Below are 26,521 nucleotides of genomic sequence, written 5' to 3' on the forward strand. Positions count from 1 at the left end.
AGAGCGAGACTCCGTCTCAAAAAAAAAAAAGAAATCAACTCCCCACTCAGCAAACCAGAGCCCAAACCTGAGAAACGTACCCACAAAAATTAAAAAATAAATAGATACATAAGAATGAAAATTTCAAAACAAAGCCTGAGTAATTACTCTGAAAATGTTGAACATGGATTGAGGTGTAGAGGGAAGCCCGGAGAAACAGAAGGCACAGTGGAGGCAGAAATGATTCAGAGGTTTCTTACTGGAGGTGGGGTGGAGGTGGATGCTGTTGCAAAAAAAAAAAAAAAAAAAAATTAAGGGAAGTACAAGAAAGAGAGTACTATTGGTTAGAAAGAAAACACTCCAGGGCCACTAAAGGGTCATGATTTCCTCCCCTATTTCCCTGCATTTCTCCTCTGTGCTCGTTGCCACAGGCAGCTCAGCCTGGGCTGCACAGCCAGGCGTCAGGGGCGTCTCTGCTGATCTGAGTCTGCCTGCAGCATGGACCTGTATCTTCCCTGAAACATCTCCAGGACTGGAGAATCACTGACCATGGTAAGGACCCCGCGATGCTGAGCTGATGGACGGGCTGAAGGGGGGAGGGAGACCCCATGGGGAGGCTCTGAGAGGGAGGAGGTCACCCTTGCCTGAAAGGGGCTGACTCAGGAAGGCACCAGGTCTATTTGCTGCTGTGTCCCGGCTCTCAGTGAGATAACGATAAATCAGGCAGACAGTGGCCCAGGGGAAGGGAGACTCCATTTCTGTCTGAAATGTCTGCAGAAAGCGTGGTGCCTGTAGTCCCAGCTACTTCACTTCAGCCCTAGGGAAATGAGAGTCAGGCTCCCGGGGAGGGCAGCTCCCCTTCCTGTGGGCTGAGAATGAGACAACCCCATGACAAGAAGGACCCAGCCTCCAAGCGGCCACACCCTGTGTGTCTCTCTGACCTGCCAGGCCCCATGGTCTCATCCATCTGCACAGCTGCAGCCAGTGGGAGGAGATGCCGTGAGCCCTGCCCTCATGGTTCTGCTCTGCCTGGGTGAGATTGGAAGCCTCAGGGAAGGGGCACCCTAGTCTGGGAGGGACCCCACCCCGTAACCAGGCCCTTGTCTATCAGGAAACCCCAGGGTGTTAGGAGGTTCCCAGGCAGGGGAGGGCCTGCTCAGGCTTCAGGGGCAAATCCCTCACAGGGAATTCTCTTCCAGGGCTGAGTCTGGGCCCCAGGACCCACGTGCAGGCAGGTGAGTCTGTCCCCAGCTGTCCCAGGTCCCTCCTCCTCACTGGGGACAAAGGGCCACCCATGAGCAGCTAGGGGTGGAGACCGCAGTTCTGGGTGACTGATGGGGACGTCTGGAGGGCCCTGGGGCTGAGAGCTGGGATCTGAGGGGTGGGGAGGTCTTGGAGCCCAGCCTCTGATTTCCTTCCAGGAAATCTCTCCAAACCCACCCTCTGGGCTGAGCCAGGCTCTGTGATCAGCCGGGGGAACCCTGTGACCATCTGGTGTCAGGGGACCCTGAAGGCCCAGGAGTACCGTCTGTATAAAGAGGGAAGCCCAGCATCCTGGGACACACAGAACCCACTGGAACCCAGGAACAGGGCCAACTTGTCCATCCCATCCATGACAGAGCACCAGGCAGGGAGATACCGCTGTTACTATCACAGCCCTGCAGGCTGGTCAGAGCCCAGCGACCCCCTGGAGCTCGTGGTGACAGGTGAGAGGACACTCCAGGGTCCCAGCCCCAGGCTCTGCCCTCAGGAAGGGGGTCGGCTCTCAGGGGCGTCTCCCTCTCACAGCCCAGCCCTGGGGATGATGTGGGAGGTGGGAGCCCCATTTAACATGGTGCCTCCTTCTCTCCTAGGATTCTACAGCAAACCCACCCTCTCAGCCGTGCCCAGCCCTGTGGTCACCTCAGGAGAGAACGTGACCCTCCAGTGTGGCTCACGGCTGAGATTCGACAGGTTCATTCTGACTGAGGAAGGAAACCACAAGCTCTCCTGGACCTTGGACTCACAGCTGACCCCCAGTGGGCAGTTCCAGGCCCTGTTCCCTGTGGGCCCCGTGACCCCCAGCCGCAGGTGGATGCTCAGATGCTACGGCTCTCGCAGGCATATCCTGCAGGTGTGGTCAGAACCCAGTGACCTCCTGGAGATTCTGATCTCAGGTGAGGAAGCCACAGCCTTCTCTAGTACAATTTAGGAAAGCCAGACAGGTTGTGGAGAGCCTTACCTGCAGGGCAGCCCCTGCTAAGAAAGAAAAAAAGGGGAAGGAGAACACAGAAATCCTAGGGACACAAATTCAGGGTGAGAAAAACAGAGCAAGGGCCAGGCGTGGTGGCTCACGCCTGTAATCTCAGCACTTTGGGAGGCTGAGGCGGGTGGATCACCTGATGTCAGGAGTTCAAGACCAGGCTGGCCAACATGGCGAAACCCCATTTCTACTAAAAATACAAAAATTAGCCAGGCACGGTGGCGCACGCCTGTAATCCCAACTACTTGGGAGGCTGAGGCAGGAGAATCGCTCGAACCGGGGAGGCAGAGGTTGCAGTGAGCCGAGATTGTGTCATTGCACTCCGGCCTGGGTGACAGAGAGAGACTCTGTCTCAAAAAAAAAAAAAAAAGAAAAGAAAAAGAAAGAAAACCAAAGCAAGGGAGACTCCAGAAGGGGGTTTACAGGAGAAACTGGCCCCTGCAGTCTCAGCTCCTTTTTCCTTCCAGGCGTGTCTAGAGAGCCCTCCCTCCTGACCCCGCAGGGCCCTGTTGTGGTCCCTGGAGAGAACCTGACCCTCCAGTGTCACTCTGATGTCAGCTATGACAGGTTCGCTCTGTACAAGGAGGACAGACATGACCTCCTCCACTGGCCGGCAGCCCCAGGCTGGCCTCTCCCAGGCTGACTTCCCCTTGGGCTTGGAAGTGACCCCCAAAGCCCCCCCTCATTTCTGACCTTCTGGGGCATCTGAGATGTGACTCATCCTAGACCTAGAAAAGCAGCTCCCATCACTAACCCTAAGACCTGGTCCGCTCTTGCCAATAGCTATGCCTCGCAAGGGTTAGAAAGCCAAGAGGGGCTGCTGCAGGTACATGGAATCATATCCATCAGTGCTGGGGTCTGAGATTCGTGAGATGAAGCCACAATATTATGAGAAAGCAAAGATGTGTAAAAACCCCACTGTTTAGAATCTCCCCTCTCTCACATCACACAAAGTGTTTCAGATTTTCTACTAAAAACCATGCAGCTCTACAAGACTCCCAGGCCCCTACCCTATCCTGCGGGATGAGTGATGAGTAGAAGAAGGAGAACAGAGCTGGTCAGCAGGATTTGGGGTCCAGGCCTGACTTGGAACATGGGGAAGATGCTGGGGCTGATGGAGGAGGAATAGAGGCAGGCGAGTTGGAGAGAGGACAGACAGATGCTCCCTTGGCAACTCTCACTTCTCATTTCCAAGAGCCCGAGGATGGAGCCCCTCACCCACACCTGCGGGGTCCCTGAGCCCACTCAGGACAGGGGAGGACACTGCTCAGGCCTCAGTGGGATATGACTGATGAGGCTGGAGTCCACGCCAGACCTGCTCCTTTAGAGAGAAGCACCCCAGCCGTGGGTGCCACTCACACGGCCCCTCCTGTCCTCAACTGGAGGCCTCTTTGCTCAGGGCACCCCTGAGACAAAGGAGGGGCCGTGCACCTGCTCCCTGGAGGAAATTAGGAACTTATTCACAGCACATCTTGTCTGCTGGTCATTGCTGCTCTGCATTTTCTGGGCATACTTGTCTATTTTTTCTCTCTTCTTCTGAATCTTTTAAAACAATATTTGAATATTTAAATTTGTCTCTTTAAGATATATGGATTTATGATTTAAAAACAAGTAATTCCGGCCAGGCGCGGTGGCTCACGCTTGTAATCCCAGCACTTTGGGAGGCTGAGGCGGGCGGATCACAAGGTCAGGAGATGGAGACCACGGTGAAATCCTGTCACCACTAAAAATACAAAAAAAAAATTAGCCGGGCGTGGTGGGGGGCGCCTGTAGTCCCAGCTACTCGGAGAGGCTGAGGCAGGAGAATGGCGTGAACCCGGGAGGCGGAGCTTGCAGTGAGCCGAGATTGCGCCACTGCACTCCAGCCTGGGCGACAGAGCGAGACTCCGTCTCAAAAAAAATAAAAATAAATAAAATAAAAACAAGTAATTCCACTCCCATTGTCCTGGGGGCATAATTCAATATTTACATTTGCTGTATAAAATTAGTTGTTAATAGCAAGTATTTCTATTATTAATATATAAAATTGAAGTTTATTAATGAAGTTAATAAGTGTTTTCAAGTTCCGTTCATAAGAATGTGTACATTTAGTCTAATTTAAATAATTCTTCAACTACTTTAATTATTTTTAAGTGAAGTATTTGATTCATTTATATTTCTTTTTGTTTGTTTGTTTGTTTTTATTTTTGAGATGGAGTCTTGCTCTGTCGCCCAGCCTGGAGTGCAGTGGTGCGATCTCGGCTCACTGCAAGCTCCGCCTCCTGGGTTCATGCCATTCTCCTGCCTCAGCCTCCCGAGTAGCTGGGACTACAGGCACCCACCACCATGCCTGGCTAATTTTCTTGTATTTTTAGTAGAGACAGGGTTTCACTGTGTTAGCCAGGATGGTCTCGATCTCCTGACCTCGTGATCCACCCACCTCGGCCTCCCAAAGTGCTGGGATTACAGGCGTGAGCCACCGTCCCAGCCTGATTCATTTATATTTCTAAGTAAGATATACACGTGAGAAAGCTTTTAGTTTGAGTATATTCATTTAATTTCTGTTTAGCTTGCTATAACATTTTTCCTTTTCAATTATCTTTCCATTGATCTCCCCAAATTTACTGATAAAATTTATATTAACTATAAGAAAACTGAAATTTTATTTTTTATTTCTAAACTGCATATCAATTTTTGTGACTTCAAGTATTAATATGCATGTAACTGCATCTTAAATAAATATCTAAAGTTTTACATATATACATATTTATGTATGGTTATATAAGTTACATCTGAATATAAGTGTAGGGATATCTGCATATATTTTTTACATGTATATCTACATGCTTAATGTATTTGACATGGCGGGCTTTTACGTGTTTGTTATTGGTCTTCTCACCTAGATTCACACTTTATTAAAGCAGAAATTTTTGTTTGTTTGTTTGTTTGTTTGAGATGGAGTCTCTCACCCTGTCGCCCAAGCTGGAGTGCAATGGCACGACCTGGGCTCACTACAACCTCTGCCTCCCAGGTTCAAGCGATTCTCCTGTCTCAGCCTCCCAAGTAGCTGGGATTACAGGCAGGCACCACCATGCCTGGCTCATTTTTTTATTTTTAGTAGAGACGGGGTTTCACCACGTTGGCCAGGCTGGTCTCGAACTCCTGACCTCGTGATCTGCCCGCCTTGGCCTCCCAAAGTGCTGGGATTACAGGCATGAGCCACCACGCCTGGCCCTAAAAGCAGAAATTGTTTTATGAGCCTCTGATAACACCATACACACACACACACACACACACACACACACACACACATTTATATACATACATATCTATATGACTGACTATATGAATAATTGGCTAACTAGGGACTTATTGTATGATGAAACACCAGGTGAGGTGGTTGAGGTGGCGTGAAGGGGAGGCAGCTGTTTGTGATTCTGACATTCAGGAGCCCCTGAGGACCAAGCCATCATCCACGGAGCCTGGGTCCTCAGCTGGTGGATCGGTGAAACTCTCATCTCTGGGGGAATTGGCTTATGTGCTCCTGTGTCCCAGGCTGCACATAAGAGCACACAGGGCTCAGTGACTTCTGGGGGCCACTTTCCTTGCAGATCCTGAGCTTTCACGGTGCAGGAAAGCTCTTTTCCAAATGACTCAAGAGCAAAGTTTAAATTCAAAGAACAAAGGAAAGCTGAAATAACTCAGTGAGGAGACTGGAGGGAACCGTGCTCCAGCAGAGAGAGGGTTTATGGAGGAATTCCGTAAAAGTCATGCTGAGAGGCATAGGGAACTAGGAGAATGCAGAGCGCAGGGGAGAGGCTGGGCCCAGATCTCTTCAAGAACTTCTCCTTCCCCTTCCCCTGTTTCGATTTTCAGGAGCAGCTGATAACCTCAGTCCATCACAAAACAAGTCTGACTCTGGGACCAGTGAGTGAGGAGATGCTCTCAGTTATGGGGCTGGCACTGAGGGTCAGGTCCTGTCAAGATGACGTGGGTGCCCTGGGGGGACATCTAGGGGTCCTGGGTGATACTGATTTGCCCTGACCTCTGTGACCTCTTTGTCCACCACCCCCAGCCTCACACCTTCAGGATTACACAGTAGAGAATCTCATCCGCATGGGCATGGCCGGCTTGATCCTGGTGGTCCTTGGGATTCTGATATTTCAGGATTGGCACAGCCAGAGAAGCCCCCAAGCTGCAACTGGGAGGTGAACAGAAGAGACGACAATGCACCATCGAATGCTGGAGCCTTGGAAGTGAATCTGCTAGTCCTGGGAGGTTCGGGAAGACCATCTGAGGCCTATGCCATCTGGACCGTCTGCTGGCAATTTCTTTTTTTCCTTCTTTCTTTTTTTTTTTTTGAGACGGAGTCTCGCTCTGTTGCCAGGCTGGAATGCAGTGGCGCAATCTGCGCTCACTGCAACCTCCGCCTCTCGGGTTCAAGTGATTCTCCTGCCTCAGCCTCTGGCAATTTCTACAGGGAGGAATGAGTGTTTGAGTGCAGGGACACTGGTCTGGGGTGATCCATGGAGGACCATTAAAATGTGACACCTTTCCTTTCTATTAATATTGACTTCCCTTGGTTGGATTCCCTTCTCTTCCCAGCCCGAGACAAAAGGCTACATCCCACATGGCAGGCAGCGCTGGGTCCACGTCTCCGCACACCTGCGTGCTCTGGTCCTTGGCGTGTCACACAATCCACTTCATTTCTCATTATCACACTCCCTGAGTGCTTTACTGAGCCTCCATCTCTTCAGTTCAGAGTTCCACAGCTGAACCAGTAACTAAATCCATGGGAGAAGATCAGATCCCCTCCAGGAAAAGATAAATCCAAAATGGCGTCCTAACCTCCTGTCTGTAGCCTTCAAGCCTCATTCACTCTTTTTTTTTTTTGAGACAGAGTCTCACTTTGTCACCCAGGCTGGAATGTAGTGGCACGATCTCGGCTCACTGCAACCTCCACCTCCCGAGTTCAAGCAATTCTCCTTCCTCAGCCTCCCAAGTAGCTGGGACTACAGGCACATGCCACCATGCCAAGCTAATTTTTGTATTTTTAGTAGTGACAGAGTTTCACCATATTGGCCAGGATAGTCTCGATCTCTTGACCTCGTGATCTGCCCACCTCGACCTCCCAAAGTGCTGGGATTACAGGTGTGAGCCACTGCGCCCGGCCAAAAAAAATTTGTTTTTGTTTTACTTTAAGTTCTGGGATACATGTGCAGAATGTGCAGGTTCGTTACACAGATACACACATGCCATGGTGGTTTGCTGCACCCATCAACTCATCATCTACATTAGGTATTGCTCCTAATGCTACCCCTCCCCCAAACCCCCACCCTCCAAAAGGCCCCAGTGTGTGATGTTCCCTCCCTGTGTCTGTGTGTTCTCACTGAAACTCTCTTCTTTCTCATTTCATCTGCATCTTGTTACTGGGCCATGAGAATAAGCAGCCCGACTCTCTGTTCAGCCGGGGAACCACCCCACTGCTCTATCGCGCCACCTGCTTCAGGATGATGGATGATACGTGAGATCAGTGAACTCATGAGCAAGGGTCCACTGCTGCACTTCAGCTGCAGAGAAGTGAGTTTCTCCATCAGAAACAGTGTTGAGTGGAAGACTGATGGTGGAGAAGTCAGTCTTGAACGAAAACTTCTCTCACAGTCCAAGATCCCTGAGCCCTTAAACTCCTTCTTCTACAGTAAAGCAAGTCAAGTATGGCCCTCTGAGCTCATTGACTGTGGGCCACCTTTGGCTCCGTGTCTCAGCCGATCAACCAGAAACCTGCTGTCAACGAAAAGGGTGGGACCCTATAAAATATTTTAAGAGATTTATTCTGAGCCAAATATGAGTGACCATGGCTCGTGACACAGCCCTCAGGAGGTCTTGAGAACATGTACCCAAGGTGGTCAGGGTGTTGCACCTGCGCGAGCTAGAGAAAACACCACACTTTAAGACGAATTAAGAGTCCGTTTACTAGCCGGGGACCAAGAGATGGCTAACGTTCAAAATTCTCTCGGCCACGAAGAAGGGGCTAGATTTTCTCTTATACTTTGATTTAGAAAGGGGAAGGCGGGGGTCTAGTTAAAACAATTTTACAGAAGTAAAGTAGGCAAAAAAGTTAAAAGGATAAATGATTACAGGAAATTAAATAGTTCCAGGTGCAGGGGCTCTAGGTCAATTACGAGGCGATAGACTCGGGGCTTTGGGCATTATCAACCGGACGAATTCTTGGGAACTGCAGATATAGCTTGCCACAGTATCGTATCAGTTAATTGCATTCGTGGGAGTCAGCTTGCACAAGTTAAGTCCTTGAGGAAGGGGCTGCCAGTGAAAGAGCCAAGATGGAGTCTGTCTGGCTCTCTTAGCTAAGGGAGAGTCAATTCAGGTGGAAACAAGGCTGGGTGATTAAAGGAAAGGGAGAGTCTAAAAACAGGGTTAGTAAAAACGAGGTTGGACATTACAGGGGTACAGCAGGGACCAGTCAAAGAGCAATCCCATCTCAGAAAGGGATGAAAAAAGTCATGAAAGTGGGGGTGATTCTCACTCTCACTCCATGCCTTACCCTACTCGGGGGTCACAGAAGGTGCTGGGTAAGTGGAATGAGAAGATTTGAAAATGTAGGGGGTTGGCCTTTGAGCAAAAGAGATGAAGCTGAGGAACAGAGCAAGAGGCACCACAACCCCAGCTACTCCTTCTGTCCCTGCCCCAAACAGTCCGTGGCATCTGCAACTCCTTACCCTCATGGACTCACTTCATGTTGGCTGAGCAACAAGGTCCCCACAGACTACAGGAGTCACAGTCTCCTGCAGCTCTGGGCTGAGTTTCTCAGCTTAGTCTTCTGCCCTTGAAGTCTTTACAGAAGAGGTTGTTTCCAGAAAGCCTGGGAAGGAAGGTAGAGATGAAGGAAGGGAGCCTTGTTTTCCAAACAGCATTGAGGTCTTTGGTTCCCGCTGGGTGGTCAGTATGAGGCGAAATGTGTAAAGAAAAGGATGAGCATAAGGATAGGAACAATAGACACTGTGGATTACTAGAGGGTGGAGGAGGGTTAGAAAACTACTTATTGGGTATTATGTTCACTAGTTGGGTGATGTGATCCGTACTCCAAACCTCAGCATCAAGCAATATTCCCATGTAAGAAATTTGTACTTGTACCCCCTGTGTCTGAAGGAAGGAAGGAAGGAAGGAAAAAGAAAGAAAGAAAGAAAGAAAGAAAGAAAGAAAGAAAGAAAGGAGGAAGGAAGGAAGGAAGGAAGGAAGGAAGGAAAGAAAGAAAGAAAGAAAGAAAGAAAGAAAGAAAGAAAGAAAGGAAGGAGGAAGGAAGGAAGGAAGGAAGGAAGGAAGGAAGGAAGGAAGGAAAAAAGAAGAAAGAAAGGAAGGAAGAAAGAAGGAAGGAAGGAAGGAAAGAAGGGGAGAGAGAGAGAAAAGAGGAAAGAAAGAAGAAGGAAAGAAAGAAAGAAAGAAAGAAAGAAAGAAAGAAAGAAAGAAAGAAAGGAGGAAGGAAGGAAGGAAGGAAGGAAGGAAGGAAGGAAGGAAGGAAGGAAGGAAGGAAAAGAAAGAAAGAAAGGAAGGAAGAAAGAAGGAAGGAAGGAAGGAAAGAAGGGGAGAGAGAGAGAAAAGAGGAAAGAAAGAAAGAAGGAAAGAAAGAAAGAAAGAAAGAAAGAAAGAAAGAAAGAAAAGGAAAGGAAAGGAAAAAAGAAAGAAAAGAAAAGAAAGAAAGAACAAGAGGTCCAGCTGAAGTGGAGAAAGGAGTGGACCCTATTCCTTACTCCTATCCATGGTGCTGATTCCTAGGGATTGCAAAGATGCCCCAGGCACCTGTGGAATCAGGTCTGCAATCAGAAGAGCAGACTAAAAGGTCCCTCTTATTCTGTAGGACAAGTGGGTGGGTAAGCTCTTATTGTGAAGGACAAGTGGGTGGGTAATTCACAGAAAGTCATAGCTTGAAGTGGAGATGGCTCAGCCACTCTAAGATAGACACCTTTAGCAAACTCTATCTGGGATGGTACTCTTCCATCCATCAAAGGCAGAATGCCATCCTTGTTTCCAAAAGGTATCTCAGTTCTAAATTTCTGTACCAGTAACTTCCTGGGAAAGAACGTATCAGAATTCACTTTTTCTGTGACTCCTGTCTACTCTGGGCATATTTTGTCTCCACCATTAGGTAGGAATAAAAGCAAGATAGCAGTTTTCTGATTAGATTTCCATAATCATCAGGTTGTCACCCTGGCAGGGGAAACCACAACACTGAGAACTTGAAAGATAATCTCTCCTGGGTTTGAAACTTCCTGTACAGTGGCGTGATCTCTGCTCACTGCAACCTCCACCTTCCGGGCTCAAGCGATTCTCCTGCCTCAGCCTCTTGAGTATCTGGGATTACAGGCATGCACCATCATTTCCGGCTAATTTTGTATTTTTAGTAGAGATGGGGTTTCACCATGTTGGTCAGGCTGGTCTTGAACTCCTGACCTCAAGTGATCCACCCACCTCGACCTCCCAAAGTGCTGGGATTACAGGTGTGAGCCACTGCACCCAGCCACATATCTCCTTATTCTAGTTATTCTCAGAGAGTATTCTGTGTATGTATATTTCTCTCCATCCAATGATTTGAGATTCATGGTTTTATTGTAGATAGGTTTTTTTCTCATTTTGTGTCTTTACTGATTTTTACTTAACAATTTATTGCACATCTGTAAATACAGATCTATGTTACTTCACAGCATTTATTAAATTTCCTCATAATCAAATAAGCGTTATCCACACTAGGAAACTTTCTGCATGTTTGTTGACAAAATACTCCAATCAGCTGATCCTATATTGAATAACATTATTTTTCTGGATCTTCATATAATGACCACCTTCTCATTGTTCTGTTCTTACCAAACCTGTCACATCCTCAAAGACATTTTCCATGACAAAGTGGTTTAAGTGATTCTTGCTCACCTGCATTATCTAATAGTCCTTGTATTAGGTTAACACACATTCGAGATCTCTAGGTAGCTTAATTTTTTTGTCCATGTATCCATCTGCACATGTTTTTTTCTAATTTAGCTCCTTAAAAATTTTTGTTTTTTTCTCACGAGTTTCTACATTGAATTAACAATAGGAGATTTTGTTCACTGTAGTATTTCTTGCTCCTGGAAAAGAGGCTAGGATGCAGCCCGGCATGGTGGCTCACACCTGTAATCCCAGTGCTTTGGGAGGCAGAGGTGGGCGGATCACCTGAGGTCAGGAGTTCGAGACCAGACTGACCAACATGAAGAAACCCTGTCTCTACTAAAAATACAAAATTAGCCAGGTGTAGTTGTGCATGCCTGTAATCCCAGCTACTCAGGGGGCTGAGGGAGGAGAATCACTTGAATCTGGGAGGCAGAGGTTGCAGTGAGCCAAGATCGCACCATTGCACTCCAGCCTGGGCAACAAGAGCAAAACTCTGTCTCAAAAAAGAAAAAAAAAAGTCTTGGAAGCTATAATCATTCTCCCATTCATCACAAAACAGTGCAGATGAGTGGACCCAATCATTAAAAGTGAGGCAGTGCTTGTTACTTCTATTAGTAGTAGTATTAAGCTGCACTGGACCACAGAGATAATTGGATGAGGCAGAACAATAGAAAAGGCAGTGACAGCCTTTAGCTCTGTTGTATCCTGGACGCTGGTACAACCTAGAGTCCCACATACGCATCTCTGAATTCTGTATTGACAGATGAAGAGTTACTAGAGGTGTTTACCTTAAGGGGTTAAGCATTGGTTTAGCTAATTTGGGAACAAATCTGAGATGAGAAAGGAGCACACTTAAGCATTCCTGTGTCTTTGAATTCCTTTTTTCTGTCACTGAGTTGTGGTTGCAAAACTAAACTCTTAATATCCCCCAAACCGAGAGGTTGGTGGTGACCTCAATGAGGCCCAAGAACTTGAACAAATTTGAGGAAGGAAATCATACAGTGCCCTATCTGAGGTGGAAGTTGAGGTTAGCAAGGACGGTTACACAATTCTCCCATGAAAAGGGAAGAGAGGTCCAGGCGCGGTGGCCCCAGCACTTTGGGAGTCCAAGGCGGGTGGATCATCTGAGGTCAGGAGTTCGAGACCAGCCTGACCAACAAGGTGAACCACTGTCTTTACTAAAAATACAAAAATTAGCCAGGCGTGGTGGCAGGCCCCTGTAGTCCCAACTACTCTGGAGGCTGAGACAAAAGAATTGCTTGAACCTGGGAGGCAGAGGTTGCAGTGAGCTGAGATGGCACCACTGCACTCCAGCCTGGGCAATGGAGCAAGACTCCATCTCGAAAAAAAAAAAAAAAAGAAGGGAAGAGAGTTGTTATGAAGGAACCAAGACATGGGAGCAGGAGTAGAATGGCCCCAGCTGCTCTAATCCTCCCATGCTCTTATTCCTAGGAGTTCTTGATCCTCTCAACCAGCATCCACCAAGTATAGTTTCAGAGTCAGGAGTAACTATGACTTTCCTTTCAGGAGTGTGAATGTGTAAACACCCATCCAGGCTCCCAATGTGAGTGCAGCCTGTCTGGTCCCCAGTGAAAGCCCTGTTCTGTCTACCGACCATGCCCCTCCAGACTGTGCAATGGAGAATCTCATTCCAATGACCATGCTGGCTTGATCCTGCTGGTCTCTAGGGGATAATCTTTCAGGCTCAGCACAGCCAGAGAAGGCCCCCAAAGGCTGCCAACATGGAAAGACAAGATGATTTTGGATTGACTCTTCAGTTTGGAGAACTTTGAAAAATCTGCATCGGAAAAGCTGTGCTGGCCCTAGAAGAATCTGGGAGAACTGGAGGCACGTTCTGTGTGAACGCTATGCCGAAGGACTGAAGATGACTACTATTTCTTTTAGGTGCAGGGTATGCAAGAAGAAGCTAACCTAACAGCGATGAGGATGCTAACTTTAGAAGGACTCGCTTGTGAGCTTGGTTCTTGGTTGGCATCTAGGAACTTGCCTTCTAGCATGTTCCCTGTGTTACTAAGAGACAATGTGAGGTTGTGTGCCTGCGGCACTGAATTCTGCTGTTATGTCTTCACTAGGCTGTTTCTGTAAACAGTGTAATTCGTAGTGAACACCCAGTTTCCTCTGGTTTCTCTGTAGCTGCTCATTATGCCTATGTGGTCCCCACCTAATAACAATCTTTTTTTTTTTTTTTTTTTGAGACGGAGTCTCGCTCTGTCGCCCAGGCTGGAGTGCAGTGGCTCCATCAAGGCTCACTGCAGGCTCCACCTCCCAGGTTCACGCCATATCTCCTGTCTCAGCCTCCCGAGTAGCTGGGACTACAGGCGCCCGCCACCACACCCGGCTAATTTTTTGTATTTTTAGTAGAGACGGAGTTTCACTGTGTTAGCCAGGATGGTCTCGATCTCCTGACCTCGTGACCCGCCCGTCTCGGCCTCCCAAAGTGCTGGGATTACAAGTGTGAGCCACTGCGCCCGGCCTGATGACAATCTTGAACATTGAGTCTCAAGCAGATTTGCCTGGGGCCAACACTACACATGTGTTGCTGCATTTTATGCTGGTGGAATGAACAAGTTAAGACACGGGTTTGCACAACTTATAACCAACATCATTTTTCTTTTATTTTCTTCTTATTTCCATAGGTTTTTGGGGAACATGGTGATTGATTACTTGCAGAAGTTCTTTAGTGATGATTTCTGAGATTTTCGTGCACCCATCACCCTAGTAGTACACACTGAACCCAATTTATAGTCTTTTATCCCTCACCTCCTCCCTCCCTTTCCCCCGAGTCCCCAAAGTCCATTGTAACATTCTTATGCTTTCGCATCCTCATAGCTTAGCTCCCACTCAAGAGTGAGAACATAAAATATTTGGTTTTTCATTCCTGAATTACTTCACTTAGAATAATAGTCTCCAATTTCATCCAGGTCACTGTGAATGCCATTATTTTGTTCCTTCTTATGGCTGAGTAGTATTCCACAGTGTGTGTGTGTGTGTGTGTATTTATATATGTGTATATATATGTGTATATGTATATATGTATATATATATGTGTGTGTGTGTATATATATATATATGACAATTGCTTTATCTGCTTGTATAATCAACATTATTTTTCTCAAATGTATTTTGGTAAATAAAATATTTTCCAAAAAGTGAAAAAAAAGTTACTCTTATATAACGATGGCCTAAGATACCACCTACTGATGAAAGCGAGGTGGCAATTTTGGATTAATGGGCATCACAGGCAACTACATAGATCCTCTCAGCAAACATACATGAGGAAAACCAAAACCAACCAGACAGCCAGAACTGGAATTAAAAACTAGTCCTTTGACTGGGCGCGGTTGCTCACGCCTGTAATCCTAGCACTTTGGGAGGGCGAGGCGGGCGGATTGCCTGAGCTCAGGAGTTCAAGACCAGCCTGGGCAACATGGTGAAACCCCATCTCTACTAAAATACAAAAGAAATTAGCCGGGTGCAGTGGCATGCACCAGTAGTCCCAGCTACTCAGGAAGCTGAGGCAGGAGAATTGCTTGAACCTGGGAGAAAGAGGTTGCAGTGAGCCAAGATCATGCCACTGCACACCAGCCTGGCTGACAGAGCAAAACTCCATCTCAAAAATAAATAAATAAATAACTAGCCCTTCGTTAAAAGACCATGGACAAGCGTCCAAAAGAAAGAAGAGCAAACAGGGAATTATGACCACCTCAAATGGACAAAGCAAGGAGCTAGGAACTGAGCCTAAAAAGATGTTGCTGTGTGAGCTCTTGGATGAAGAATTCAAAATAGCAGTTATGCAAAAACAACAACAAAAACAAAAAACTAGGCAAACTCCATGATAACAAATAAAACCAATTTAGAAATGTCTCAGATAAATTTGGCAAAGAAATTGAAATAGTTTCAAGAATTTAAACAGAAATACTAACGCTGAGAAACACATTGGCTGAACTGAAAATTTTATTACGAGCTCTCAAAAGCAGAATGGATCAAGCATCTACTCTTCCAAACGTAGCATCCTCTCAGAAGTGTGCCTGATAAGAAAGGGTCGAACATGGGCTGGGCGCGTTGGCTAACACCTGTAATCCAACACTTTGAGAGGCCAAGGGAGGCGGCTCACCTGAGGTCGGGAGTTCAAGACCAGCCTTACCAACGTGGAGAAACCCCGTCTCTATTAAAAACACAAAAATTAGCTGGGTGTGGTGGCACGCGCCTGTAATCCCAACTATTTGGGAGGCTGAGGCAGGAGAATCACTTGAACCCAGGAGATGGTGGTTGCAGTGAGCCAAGATTGTGCCACTGCACTCCAGCCTGGGCAACCGAGCGAGACTCTGTCAAAAAAAAAAAGGAAAGAAGAGAAGAAAGAAAGAAAAAAGAAAGAGAAAGAAAGAAGAAAGAAAGAAAGAAAGAAAGAAAGAAGAAAGAAGAAAGAAAGAAAGAAAGAAAGAAAGAAAGAAAGAAAGAAAGAAAGGAGAAAGAAAGGAAAGGAAAGGAAAAGAAGAGAGAGAGAGGAAGGAAGGAAGGAAGGAAGGAAGGAAGGAAGGAAGGAAGGGAGGGAGGGAGGGAGGGAGGAAGGAAAAAAGGATTTCTACTCATGACTGTGATAATCTGTGTATTTAAGCAATATTATATGTACCATTTCTTAGTGCTCAGGGTAAATGAGGATCCTTGAGTGGGAGCGTCAATTGTCCGATACCCTGATTTTCTCAAATTACAACCCTATGTCTTACTCTGTCCTGGGAATTAACCATCATTGAGCTCCTTTGAAGTCCCGGTCACCACCGACCCCCACGACTCCTCTGATGAGTGGGGTGTGTAACAACTTGCTCCACACAAGGAAACTGAGGCTCAGAGAAGGGGGTGTGAAGGCTCAAGCTCACATGGGCAGCAGATAATGAGCAATCATTAAGTAAAAATCAGCTCCCCATCCCAATGGGTGAGTTCCTCTCCGGGAAACAAAGGACACTGAAGACCCAGGAGTGGGTCACAAGTCTGTTTCCAAGGAGACAAAGGTGGATGCTGCTGCTCAGAGAAAGGGAAAGTCCATGGAGGGCACTGGTTGATAGAGCAAACTGGCAGCGTTGGATACAGGTCATGTCCTCTACCCATATTTCCTGTGTTTCTCCATTGCGCTCATTGCCACAATGCAGCTCAACTTGAACTACACAGCCAGATGTCAGATGCGTCTCTGCTGACCTCAGTCTGCCCTGCGGCATGGTCCTGCATTTTCCCTGAAGCATCTCCACGACGGATAAGATGACTGGCCATGGTAAGGACCCCACAACCCCATGCTGATAGACAGGATGAAGGAGTAAAGGAGACCCCATGTGGAGGCTCTGAGATGGGGAAGAGAAGCCCTCAGTTACCCTCACCTGGAAGAGGCTCACTCAGGGAGGCCCTGGGCCCATTTTTCTACTACATCCTAGCCCTCAATAAGATGAGGAAAGATCCTGCAGCCAGTAGCCAAGGATCGGGGGGAGCCCATTTCTATCTGAAATGTCTTCAGGGAACCTGGTGCTCACTCCCACCTCGGCCCTGGGGAAATGAGAGCCAGGCTTCTGCAGTTCCCCTTCCTGTGGGGCTGCTGATGGGACAACCCCATGATAGGGAGAACCCAGTCTTTGAGTGTGTCTGTCTGTCCTCCTGGACACTGTGGTTTCATCTATCTGCACAGCCGGGGCCAGTGGGAGGAGATGCCATGACCCCCACCCTCACAGCCCTACTCTGACTTGGTGAGATTTCAAGAGGAGAAGGGGCACCCTAGTCTTGAAGGGACTTCACAGCCAAGCCAAGTCTATCAGGAAATCTCAGGGGTCAGGATGCTCACAGGCAGGGGAGGATCTGCTCAGGCTTCAGGGGCAAATCTCTCACAGGGAACTCTCTTCCAGGGCTGAGTCTGAGCCTCAGGACCCACGTGCAGGCAGGTGAGTCTGTCCCCAGCTGTCCCAGGTCACTCCTGCTCACTGGGGACAACGGGCCACCCCCAGGCACCTGGGGATGGAGAACAGCATCTCTGAGCTGACTGATGGGGACTTCTGGGCGGGTCTTGGGACTGACAGCTGGGATTTGAGGGATGCATTAGTATCTTGGGACCCAACCTGTGATTTCATTTCAAGGCCCCTCCCTAAACCCACCACCTGGGCTGAGCCAGACTGTGTGATCACCGGGAGGAGGCCTGTGACCACCTGGTGTCAGGGTATCCTGGAGGCCCAAGAGTACCAGCTGCATAAAGAGGGAAGCTCAGTGTCATGGAACATTAAGGAAACCACTGGGGCCTGTGAACAAGACCAGGACCCATATCTCACACAAGCCAGAGCACAATGCAGAGAAATATCACTGTTATTATCAAAGTGCCACAGGCCGGTCAGGGCACAGCGACCCCCTGGAGCTGGTGGTGACAGGTGAGAGGACACTCAAGGGGCCCAGCCACACGCTCTGTCCTCAGGAAGGGAGTCACTTGCACCCTGACTTTACTGTCTTTTAGGGATGTCCCATAAAGGGGCAGAAGTGCTGAAGCTCTCAACCTCTGGGTGGCGCCTGCATATCGTGCAGAACCATCTGCAAACCAGACTTGAGTCTTCACTTTGTCAACTGAGCGTAGAGAAATCCCTATGAGATTATAGGTGCAGGCTGGAAGGCAGAAGGTTGTGTAGCAGGGACAGGAACCCCACCTCTACTAAAAATACAAAAATTAGCCTGGCATGGTGGTGGGCGCCTGTAATCCCAGCTACTTGAGAGGCTGAGATAGGAGAGTTGCTTGAACCAGGGAGGCGGAGGTTGCAGTGAGCTGAGATCACGCCATTGCACTCCAGCCTGGGCAACAAGAATGAAACTCCGTCTCAGAAATAAGAAGAAGAAGAAGAAGAAAGAAGAAGAAGAAGGAGGAGGAGGAGGAGGAGGAGGGGGAGGAGGAGGAAGAGGAAGAAACGAAAAAAGCATTTCCCAGATCAATAGGTGTGTGCTTGGTACCAGTGAATGCATTAATTTGCTCAAAGAATGCATCACGTTTGGTACAGCAGTGGTAATTGAATTCAATGTCTGCTTAGATTAATACATTTTATTCTCATTATTCAAGATATATCTGTCTTCTGCACAGTTAAAACAGAAATGTTAAATGGAGATGTAGTAGAAATCCTCACTTCCGCCTCTTCTGAATCCTTGCTGGTGGCCCTCATCTCTGCAACTAATCCAGGAATGAGGTATTGCTTTTGGCTTATGATTTTTCTAGGTAACAGCAGCTCTAATGGTTTGCACTCAGCCTTTCCCACCACACTAGCCCTCATTCCACAGGTCAAGGAACCCATGTGGGAATTTAGATAGTTTTTATCTAAATAGACAACTAATTGGATAGTTGTCTTTTCCAATTGTGCATACCAGACCTGCAGATACAGTCAACAGGATAGGTCTGAGACTTACTGAATTTACACTGAGAAAGATGTGAGCTCAAACTATGTTGATCATATGATCTCCACAAACCCCTTCTGACTGGAGGGTCACAGTGATATTTTGGGTCTCCTGGAATCAGTGTCAGATCAGAACCAGTGTCCAGTAGCACCCAAAATACCTGTGTTTTCCTCTAGTGGACAGTTGCCCTGACAAAAGGCCATAGGTCTCCTTCAGGAAGGCTGGGAGAGAGATTAACAGTGTAAATGTTTGGCAGTGTACCAGAGGCGATTTCAAGGAAATGTGGCCTTCATTATAATTCAAGGGGTTCTGGGCCTATAAACTGGCTCCATTCCAGGAATTGATTAAGGGACTACTACATATGCTTTTATGATTTAAAATTTGCTTACTTTACCCAGTCATTTTCTGATGACACAGATTAAGTAAACATTAAGTAGTTTTCTTATCTATTTCACTTATGGGAACACCATGACCAACTAGCAAGCACCATATGCCTGCATAAGTCACATGATTCCAATTGCTGCTTTGAGTCTGCTTTGCATTATGGTGGTCACACCAACCTTGCCTTTGTTAGTGGAGTTCTGCCACATGGCCCCTGCCACTCTAGGATCCAATGACTCTAATTACATTTATGTTTCTCATTTCAGTGGCAGCATCTCTAGCCTGAAGTTTGAAACTAAAAAGAAAAACCATCACAGAGCTCTTCCATAATTCTGGGTCTTCCCTCACACATTTATTTCTCACAATATCGTTGAAAGATCTTCGGCCGGGCATGGTAGCTCACACCTATAATCCCAGCACTTTGGGAGGCCGAGGCAGGTGGATCATTTGAGGTCAAGAGTTCGAGACCAGCTTGGCCAACATGGTGAGATCTTGACTCTACTAAAAATACAAAAATTAGCTGGGTGTGGTGGCGCACACCTGTAATTCCAGCTACTCAGGGGGCTGAGGCAGGAGAATCGCTTGAACCCAGGAGATGGAGGTTGCAGTGAACCAAGATCATGCCACTGCACTCCAGCCTGGGCAACAGAGTGAGACTTCATCTCAAAAAAAAAAAAAAAAAAAAAAGAAAAGAAAAGAAAGAAAGATAGATCTTCTAGACTCTTCCAATTTAGATGAGCCCATCTTGAATGACAACTCCTCTCTAACATTTTAATCTTCCTAAACCTTTGAATCTCTTTCTCTGTAGTAAACCAAGGCAGGTCTGGCATTTTGAGTCTAATCACTTTGGGCCACCTTTGGTGGAAACCTCCACCCTAAAGACCCCTTAATGGTCCCAGGCACCTGTGGCGACTCACCTCTGGCCTCTGTTATTTAATGTGGATCCATCTACACTTGGGGACTTCCACACCTCTTTTTCTGCTTATGACATTGATGTTCTGCATATTTCAGAAATACTGCATGTACATTTCTCCATTAGGGATCTCAGATGTGAGATCTTGAGTGAACACATCAGTCATCCAACGCTATGATCCTATCATATCCCAAACACCTCATGTACTAACCTGGTCTGGAAATGAAGCACAAATGAGCCTCTCCCATGTGCCAGGAACCACTGACCCCACAACCACTGTGATGAGTGGGATTTGTGACAACAAGCTGCAAAGGAAGAAGCTGAGGCTCAGAAATTGTTCATTACCGCCCGAGGTCACGTAGGCAGTGGATGATAACCAGTCTTTGAATAAATATCAGCTCCCTCCCCCACTCCCCAAATCAAAGCTCAAACATGTCATTGTTCCCAAAACGTTGAACAGGTATTGAGGTGCAGAGGGACTGCCAAGGACGCAACGGGCACAGAGGAGGCAGGAAAGACTCAAGAGCTTTGTTCCCAGGGACGTCAGGGGTGGAAGCTGTAGGGAAGCTGTAGCAAAAAAAAAAGGGAAGTAAAAAAAAAAACGGGGGGGGGATTACTATTGATTAGAAAGAAAACCTATAGTCCAGGGCCACAAAGAGGGTCATGACTTCCTCTCTTTATTCCCTGCATTTCTCCTCTGTTCTCACTGCCACACGCAGCTCAGCCTGGGCTGCACAGCCAGGTGTCAGGTGCGTCTCTGCTGATCTGAGTCTACCCTGCAGCATGGACCTGCATCTTCCCTGGAGGATCTCCAGGGCTGGAGGGACGACTGCCATGGTAAGGAGCCCACAACGCTGAGCTGATGGACAGGCTGAAGGAAGGAGGGAGACCTTGGGGGAGGCTGTGAGAGGGAGGAGGTCGCCCTCACCTGGAAGCGGCTGACTCAGGAAGGCACCAGGTCTTTTTCCTGCCACATCCCAGGTCTTAGTGAGATGAAGGCAAGCCAGACAGACAGTGGCTGCGGGTCAGGAAAGACCCCATTTCTGTCTGAAATGTCTATAGAAGGGTTGGGCCCGCCCCCACCTCAGCCCTAAAGGAAAGAGAGCCAGGCTCCTGGGGAGGGCAGTTCCACTTCCTGTGTGGCTGCAGATGACAAAACCCCATTACAAGAAGGACCCAGCCTCCGAGTGTCCACACCCTGTGTGTCTCTCTGTCCCACCAGCACCGACGGCTCATCCATCCGCAGAGCAGGGCAGTGGGAGGAGACGCCATGACCCCCATCCTCACGGTCCTGATCTGTCTCGGTGAGATTTGAAGAGGGAGGGAGCTTCTAACCTAGGAGGGACCTCACCCCACAGCCAAACTCTGATCCCTAAGGAACCCCAGGGGCTCACAAAGATCCCAGGGAGGGGAGGGCCTGCCCAGGCTTCAGGGGCGAATCCCTCACAGGGAACTCTCTTCCAGGGCTGAGTCTGGGCCGCAGGACCCACGTGCAGGCAGGTGAGTCTGTCCCCAGCTCTCCCAGGTCCCTCCTCCTCACTGGGGACAAGGGGCCACCTCCGTGCAGCTAGGGATGGGGAATAGCAGTTCTGGGCTGACTGACTGGGGCGTCTGGAGGGTCCTGGGCTGAGAGCTGGAATCTGTTGGGTTGGGTGGGAAATGACTTAGAATCTGAACTCTGATTTCCTTCCAGGGCCCCTCCCCAAGCCCACCCTCTGGGCTGAGGCAGGCTCTGTGATCACCCAGGGGAGTCCCGTGACCCTCAGGTGTCAGGGGAGCCTGGAGACCCAGGAGTACCGTCTATATATAGAGAAAAAAACAGCACCCTGGATTACACAGATGCCACAGGAGCTTGTGAAGAAGGGCCAGTTCCCCATCCCATCCGTCACCTGGGAACACGCAGGGCGGTATCGCTGTTTCTACGGTAGCCACACTGCAGGCTGGTCAGAGCTCAGTGACCCCCTGGAGCTGGTGGTGACAGGTGAGAGGACACTCAGGGGTCCCAGCCCCAGGCTCTGCCCTCAGGAAGGGGATCGGCTCTCAGGGGCGTCTGCCTCTCACAGCCCAGCCCTGGGGATGATGTGGGAGGTGGGAGCCCCATTTAACACGGTGCCTCCTTCTCTCCTAGGAGCCCACAGCAAACCCACCCTCTCAGCCCTGCCCAGCCCTGTGGTGACCTCAGGAGAGAATGTGACCCTGCAGTGTGGCTCACAGCTGGCATTTGACGGCTTCATTCTGTGTAAGGAAGGAGAAGATGAACACCCACAATGCCTGAACTCCCAGCCCCGTACCCGTGGGTGGTCCTGGGCCGTCTTCTCCGTGGGCCCCGTGAGCCCGAGTCGCAGGTGGTCGTACAGGTGCTATGCTTATGACTCGCGCTCTCCCTATGTGTGGTCTTCACCCAGTGATCTCCTGGAGCTCCTGGTCCCAGGTGAGACATTCACAGCATTGCCTGGAGTTCCCTGAGTCTCCAGGCAGGTGGGGAGGAGCCGCCTCTCAGGGCAGCTCCAGGGGGGATGATGTTGGGGCGAGAGGGCTCAGGGCTCCTGGGGCCAGAGACACAGGAAGATCAGCAGTGGTGAGGCCCCGGGGGAGAGGGAGGGTTTGTGGGGAAGCCTGAGGGTCGGCTCCTGGAAACCATGACCACCTTTTCCCAGGCGTTTCTAAGAAGCCATCGCTCTCAGTGCAGCCGGGTCCTGTCGTGGCCCCTGGGGAGAAGCTGACCCTCCAGTGTGGCTCTGATGTCGGCTACGACAGATTCACTCTGTACAAGGAGTGGGGACGTGACTTCCTCCAGCGCCCTGGCCGGCAGCCCCAGGCTGGGCTCTCCCAGGCCAACTTCACCCTGGGCCCTGTGAGCCGCTCTTATGGGGGCCAGTACAGATGCTCTGGCGCACACAACCTCTCCTCTGAGTGGTCGGCCCCCAGTGACCCCCTGGACATCCTGATCACAGGTGAGGAGCCCAGCAGGTTCAGTCAGGGACCCAGGCTCTGCACAGGCCCTGCCGGTGGAGCCCAGGTAGTGATGGCCGGGATGAGGGGTGGGGTCCCAAGGGAGGGAGAGACAGACAGAGACAGGGGATGGGCGGGGCGGGGGAGACTCAGAGAAAACAGAGACAGAGAGACTGAGGGTCCCAGAGAGAGGCCTGGGGAGGTCTCAGCTCAGAACAAGGTGGGGCAGCTCCTCATCCATCCTTCTTCTCTCCAGGACAGATCCGTGCCAGACCCTTCCTCCTGGTGCAGCCGGGCCCCACAGTGGCCTCAGGAGAGAATGTGACCCTGCTGTGTCAGTCACAGGGACGGATGCACACTTTCCTTCTGACCAAGGAGGGGACAGCTGATCCCCTGCTGCGTCTGAGATCAAAGCGCCAATCTCATAAGTACCAGGCTGAATTCCCCATGGGTCCTGTGACCTCAGCCCACGCGGGGACCTACAGGTGCTACGGCTCACTCAGCTCCAACCCCTACCTGCTGACTCACCCCAGTGACCCCCTGGAGCTCGTGGTCTCAGGTGAGGGCACCGACCCTGTCCTCTCTGAACTCAAAGGCTCAGCTCAGGCCCTGCCCCAGGAGAGCTCTGGGACAATAATAAATGAGGGGAGTGAAGGGGGGAGGGTCTGCAGGGGAGGGTCCAGCCCATGAGAGGGTAGAAATAGACGGGGATCTCCCACCCTGGGCTCCCACCCCTGAAGTCCCAGTAGAGTAAAGAGCAGGGAGGGCTGGGAAGAGATGGCGGGGGTGGGGGGTGAACCTCAGAGGAGACGAGATTAGACTGAGGGTGGGAGACGGAGGCCCCACCCGCTCCCCTCCTGATGTCTCCACCTCAGAATCAGAGCCTCTGGGTCCCAACCCCTAAGTCCTGACCCCATGGGTGAAAAAACAGCCACTCCCAGCTCAAGAGAAGTTTCTAGACTCTTCTCAATGCTACCTCCAATATTCAGGGTCTGACTTCCAGGGCAGCAGAGGGGAGGGTGGACAGTAAGGGTGTGGTCTGCGTGGCTTCCTGGTGCTCCAGGGATGGGGCAGGTGTTCGTTCCATGGTGTTCAGAGGGGAGGGAGGTGTCTGAGGTTCAGCATTGATGAGTGGAGCAGCAGGGTCTTTCCCCCTCCCCGAGCAGGAGTCCCAGGAGCCGTCACCTCTCATGGGGAGCCAGGGTCAGGGGAGATCACAGGCAGGTGCTTGGTCTAGGAGTCAGGTGGGAGGAGCCTGGGGAGGTGGGGCTGGGTCTGTGATGGCTCAACCTCTCCTTGGGAGGTGGAACTCCTGAAAAAGACCGTTCCCCTTGCACCCTGGACTCCCCATCTGAATAAGGGGGAGCTGCCTGGATGTGACCGCTCCAAAGCCCCTTCATTTCTGACCTTCTGGGGCATCTGGGATGTGGCTCATCCTAGACCTGCTCCCGTCTCCAGCCATCTCTGGACAGGGGTCCTGATTCTCCCGATAACTGAGACTTGTAAGGGTTAAAAAGCCAACAGAGATGGGGGCAGGTGCATGCAGTTTCACTCATCCCTCCTGGAATCTCAGCTTAGTAAGACAAAGCCACAATATTTTGAAACAACAAAGGTTTACAAAGCCTCACTGTTTTAGAATCTCCTGTCTTTCTTGAAAAAAACAAAATCTCTCCAATTTTCTACCAAAAGCAACACCTGGCACAGCTCTGCATGACCCCAGTCCCTGACCTTGTCCTGCGGGATGTGTGATGAGTAGAGGAAGGAGAACAGGCTGGGTGGGGAGGATTTGGGGTCCAGCCTGACTTGAACACAGGGAAGATGCTGGGGCTGATGGAGGAGGAAGAGAGGCAGGCGAGATGGAGAGAGGACAGACGGACGCTCCCTTGGCAGCTCTTATTTCTCATTGCCAAGAGCCCTCACCCACACATGTGGGGTCCCTGGGCCATCTCAAGACAGGAGAGGAGGCTACTTGGGCCTTGGTGAGATCTGACTGTGATGAGGCTGGAGTCCGCCCCAGACCTCCTCCTTTAGAGACAAGCACCCGAGCTGTGGGTGCGCCCCCACACGGCCCCTCCTGTGCTCACCTGGAGGCCTCTGTGCTCAGGGCATACCAAGACTAAGAGGGGGCCGTGCACCTGCTCCCTGGACGAGTTAAGGAGGATTTCTACTCTGCGTTTTCTATACACACTTGCCCATTGTTACTCTCTTCTTTTCTAAACCTTTTAAAGCAATACTTGAATATATTAATTTATAATTTTTATTTGTTATATGAATCTGTTATTTAAAAATAATTAATTCTACTTCTCCTTTCATTGGGCCTTGATTTAATTTGTATATTCAATGTAGACATCCATTTTCATTAACGTCGTCTTCCTCCCCTACATATTAAAAATTGAGGTTTCCTTAACGAACTTCTGAAGTGTTTGGATGTTTTGTTTGTTTTATTTTGTTTTGTTTTGTTTTTTGTTTTTTTGAGACGGAGTCTCGCTCTGTCGCCCAGGCTGGAGTGCAGTGGTGGGATCCCAGCTCACTGCAAGCTTCACCTCCCGGGTTCACTCCATTCTCCTGCCTCAGCCTCCTGAGTAGCTGGGACTACAGATGCCCGCCACCACGCCCTGCTAATTTTTTATATTTTTAGTAGAGACGGGGTTTCACTGTGTTAAACATGATGGTCTCGATCTCCTGACCTTTGATCTGCCCGCCTCGGCCTCCCAAAGTGCTGGGATTACAGGCGTGAGCCACCGCGCCCGGCTGTGTTTGGATGTTTTAAAGCACAGTGGCCCGAGGGAAACTGACCGGGTGGCTCCCTGTGGCATGTGAAACCCGGGGGAGGTCAGCGGGGGCTACAGTGCAGTTCAGCCCTGGGCCTGGGGGGCGTTCATGTCCTATCTTGTCCAATCACTGGATGATTCTAACATCTAAATAAGCCCCTTTTATAGGAAAAAGAGATGCTTTAAAATTGTTAATTTAAACTTAAATTAGAAGAGGGCAATTTGGTAGTGAGTTAACGTGAAATACAATGAATATACCCAAACCAGTAGCTTTCTCATGGGTACTTATCTCTTGTTCAAAAAATATAAAGGAATCAAATACTTCACTTATAAGTTGTCAAAGGTGTTGAATAATTCTTTAAATTAGATGAACATAATTTTTTAAATGTCTACCCAAGACCCCCACCTCTCCTTGACAGGGAGGTTATATAGCCTTATATAGAATTTGTTATATAAGTTACCTCTGAATATGTCTCTTCTCTGTTTTGATTCTCAGGAGCAGCTGAGACCTTCACCCCACCACAAAACAAGTCCGACTCCAAGGCTGGTGAGTGAGGAGATGCTTGCGGTGATGACGCTGGGCACAGAGGGTCAGGTCCTGTCAAGGGGAGCTGGGTGTCCTGGGTGGACATTTGAAGAATTACGTTCATTCCAACTTAAAGAATTATTCAACACCTTTAACAATGTATGTGTGAAGTACTTTATTCTTTCATATTTTAAAAATCAAAGATAATTATCCATGAGAAAGCTACTGGTTTGAGTATATTCATTGTATTTCATGCTAACTCAATTACCCCCTTCTAATTGCTTTTCTATGGATCTCCTCTAATTTCCTGATAAAATGTATACAAACCATGCGACAATGGAAATTTTACTTATTTCTATATTGCTTGCCAATATTTCTCACTTCAAATATCAATATGTATGTAACTACATCTTCAATAAATA

General features: G+C 49.0%; 2 protein-coding genes across 3 annotated transcripts; both read left to right on the plus strand.

Annotated features, from left to right (window-relative positions):
• Window positions 1–381: 381 nt before the first annotated feature.
• LILRA5 (leukocyte immunoglobulin like receptor A5) lies at window positions 382–6,734 on the plus strand. Of its 2 annotated transcripts, XM_030819730.1 has the most exons (7): window positions 382–531; window positions 928–1,012; window positions 1,179–1,214; window positions 1,401–1,685; window positions 1,833–2,135; window positions 6,077–6,127; window positions 6,276–6,734. In XM_030819730.1, exons 1-7 carry the CDS (start codon window positions 529–531, stop codon window positions 6,410–6,412), a joined length of 900 nt encoding a protein of 299 aa, XP_030675590.1. In that variant the 5' UTR covers window positions 382–528; the 3' UTR covers window positions 6,413–6,734. The 2 variants fall into 2 exon arrangements, with proteins under 2 accessions (XP_030675590.1, XP_030675591.1); XM_030819731.1 differs by lacking the exon at window positions 1,179–1,214.
• A 13,841-nt stretch (window positions 6,735–20,575) lies between these two features.
• Window positions 20,576–26,223, plus strand: LOC115836908 (leukocyte immunoglobulin-like receptor subfamily A member 3). Its single transcript, XM_030819717.1, has 8 exons — window positions 20,576–20,687; window positions 21,073–21,154; window positions 21,315–21,350; window positions 21,544–21,831; window positions 21,979–22,281; window positions 22,508–22,804; window positions 23,059–23,361; window positions 26,070–26,223. Exons 1-8 carry the CDS (start codon window positions 20,634–20,636, stop codon window positions 26,126–26,128), a joined length of 1,422 nt encoding a protein of 473 aa, XP_030675577.1. The 5' UTR covers window positions 20,576–20,633; the 3' UTR covers window positions 26,129–26,223.
• The last annotated feature ends 298 nt before the right edge of the window (window positions 26,224–26,521 follow it).

The sequence above is a fragment of the Nomascus leucogenys genome, chromosome 10, assembly GCF_006542625.1.
Source record: "Nomascus leucogenys isolate Asia chromosome 10, Asia_NLE_v1, whole genome shotgun sequence".
NCBI lineage: Eukaryota > Metazoa > Chordata > Mammalia > Primates > Hylobatidae > Nomascus > Nomascus leucogenys.

Excerpts from the sequence above, each read along its gene's own strand:
- LILRA5 (XM_030819730.1), top strand. Across the intron at positions 1,215-1,400 it reads CAGGACCCACGTGCAGGCAG|GAAATCTCTCCAAACCCACC; the intron begins GTGAGTCTGTCC and ends ATTTCCTTCCAG. Across the intron at positions 1,686-1,832 it reads CCTGGAGCTCGTGGTGACAG|GATTCTACAGCAAACCCACC; the intron begins GTGAGAGGACAC and ends CTTCTCTCCTAG.
- LOC115836908 (XM_030819717.1), top strand. The coding sequence starts at position 20,634 with ATGGACCTGCATCTTCCCTGGAGGATCTCCAGGGCTGGAGGGACGACT. Across the intron at positions 20,688-21,072 it reads CTGGAGGGACGACTGCCATG|CACCGACGGCTCATCCATCC; the intron begins GTAAGGAGCCCA and ends CTGTCCCACCAG. Across the intron at positions 22,805-23,058 it reads CCTGGACATCCTGATCACAG|GACAGATCCGTGCCAGACCC; the intron begins GTGAGGAGCCCA and ends TCTTCTCTCCAG.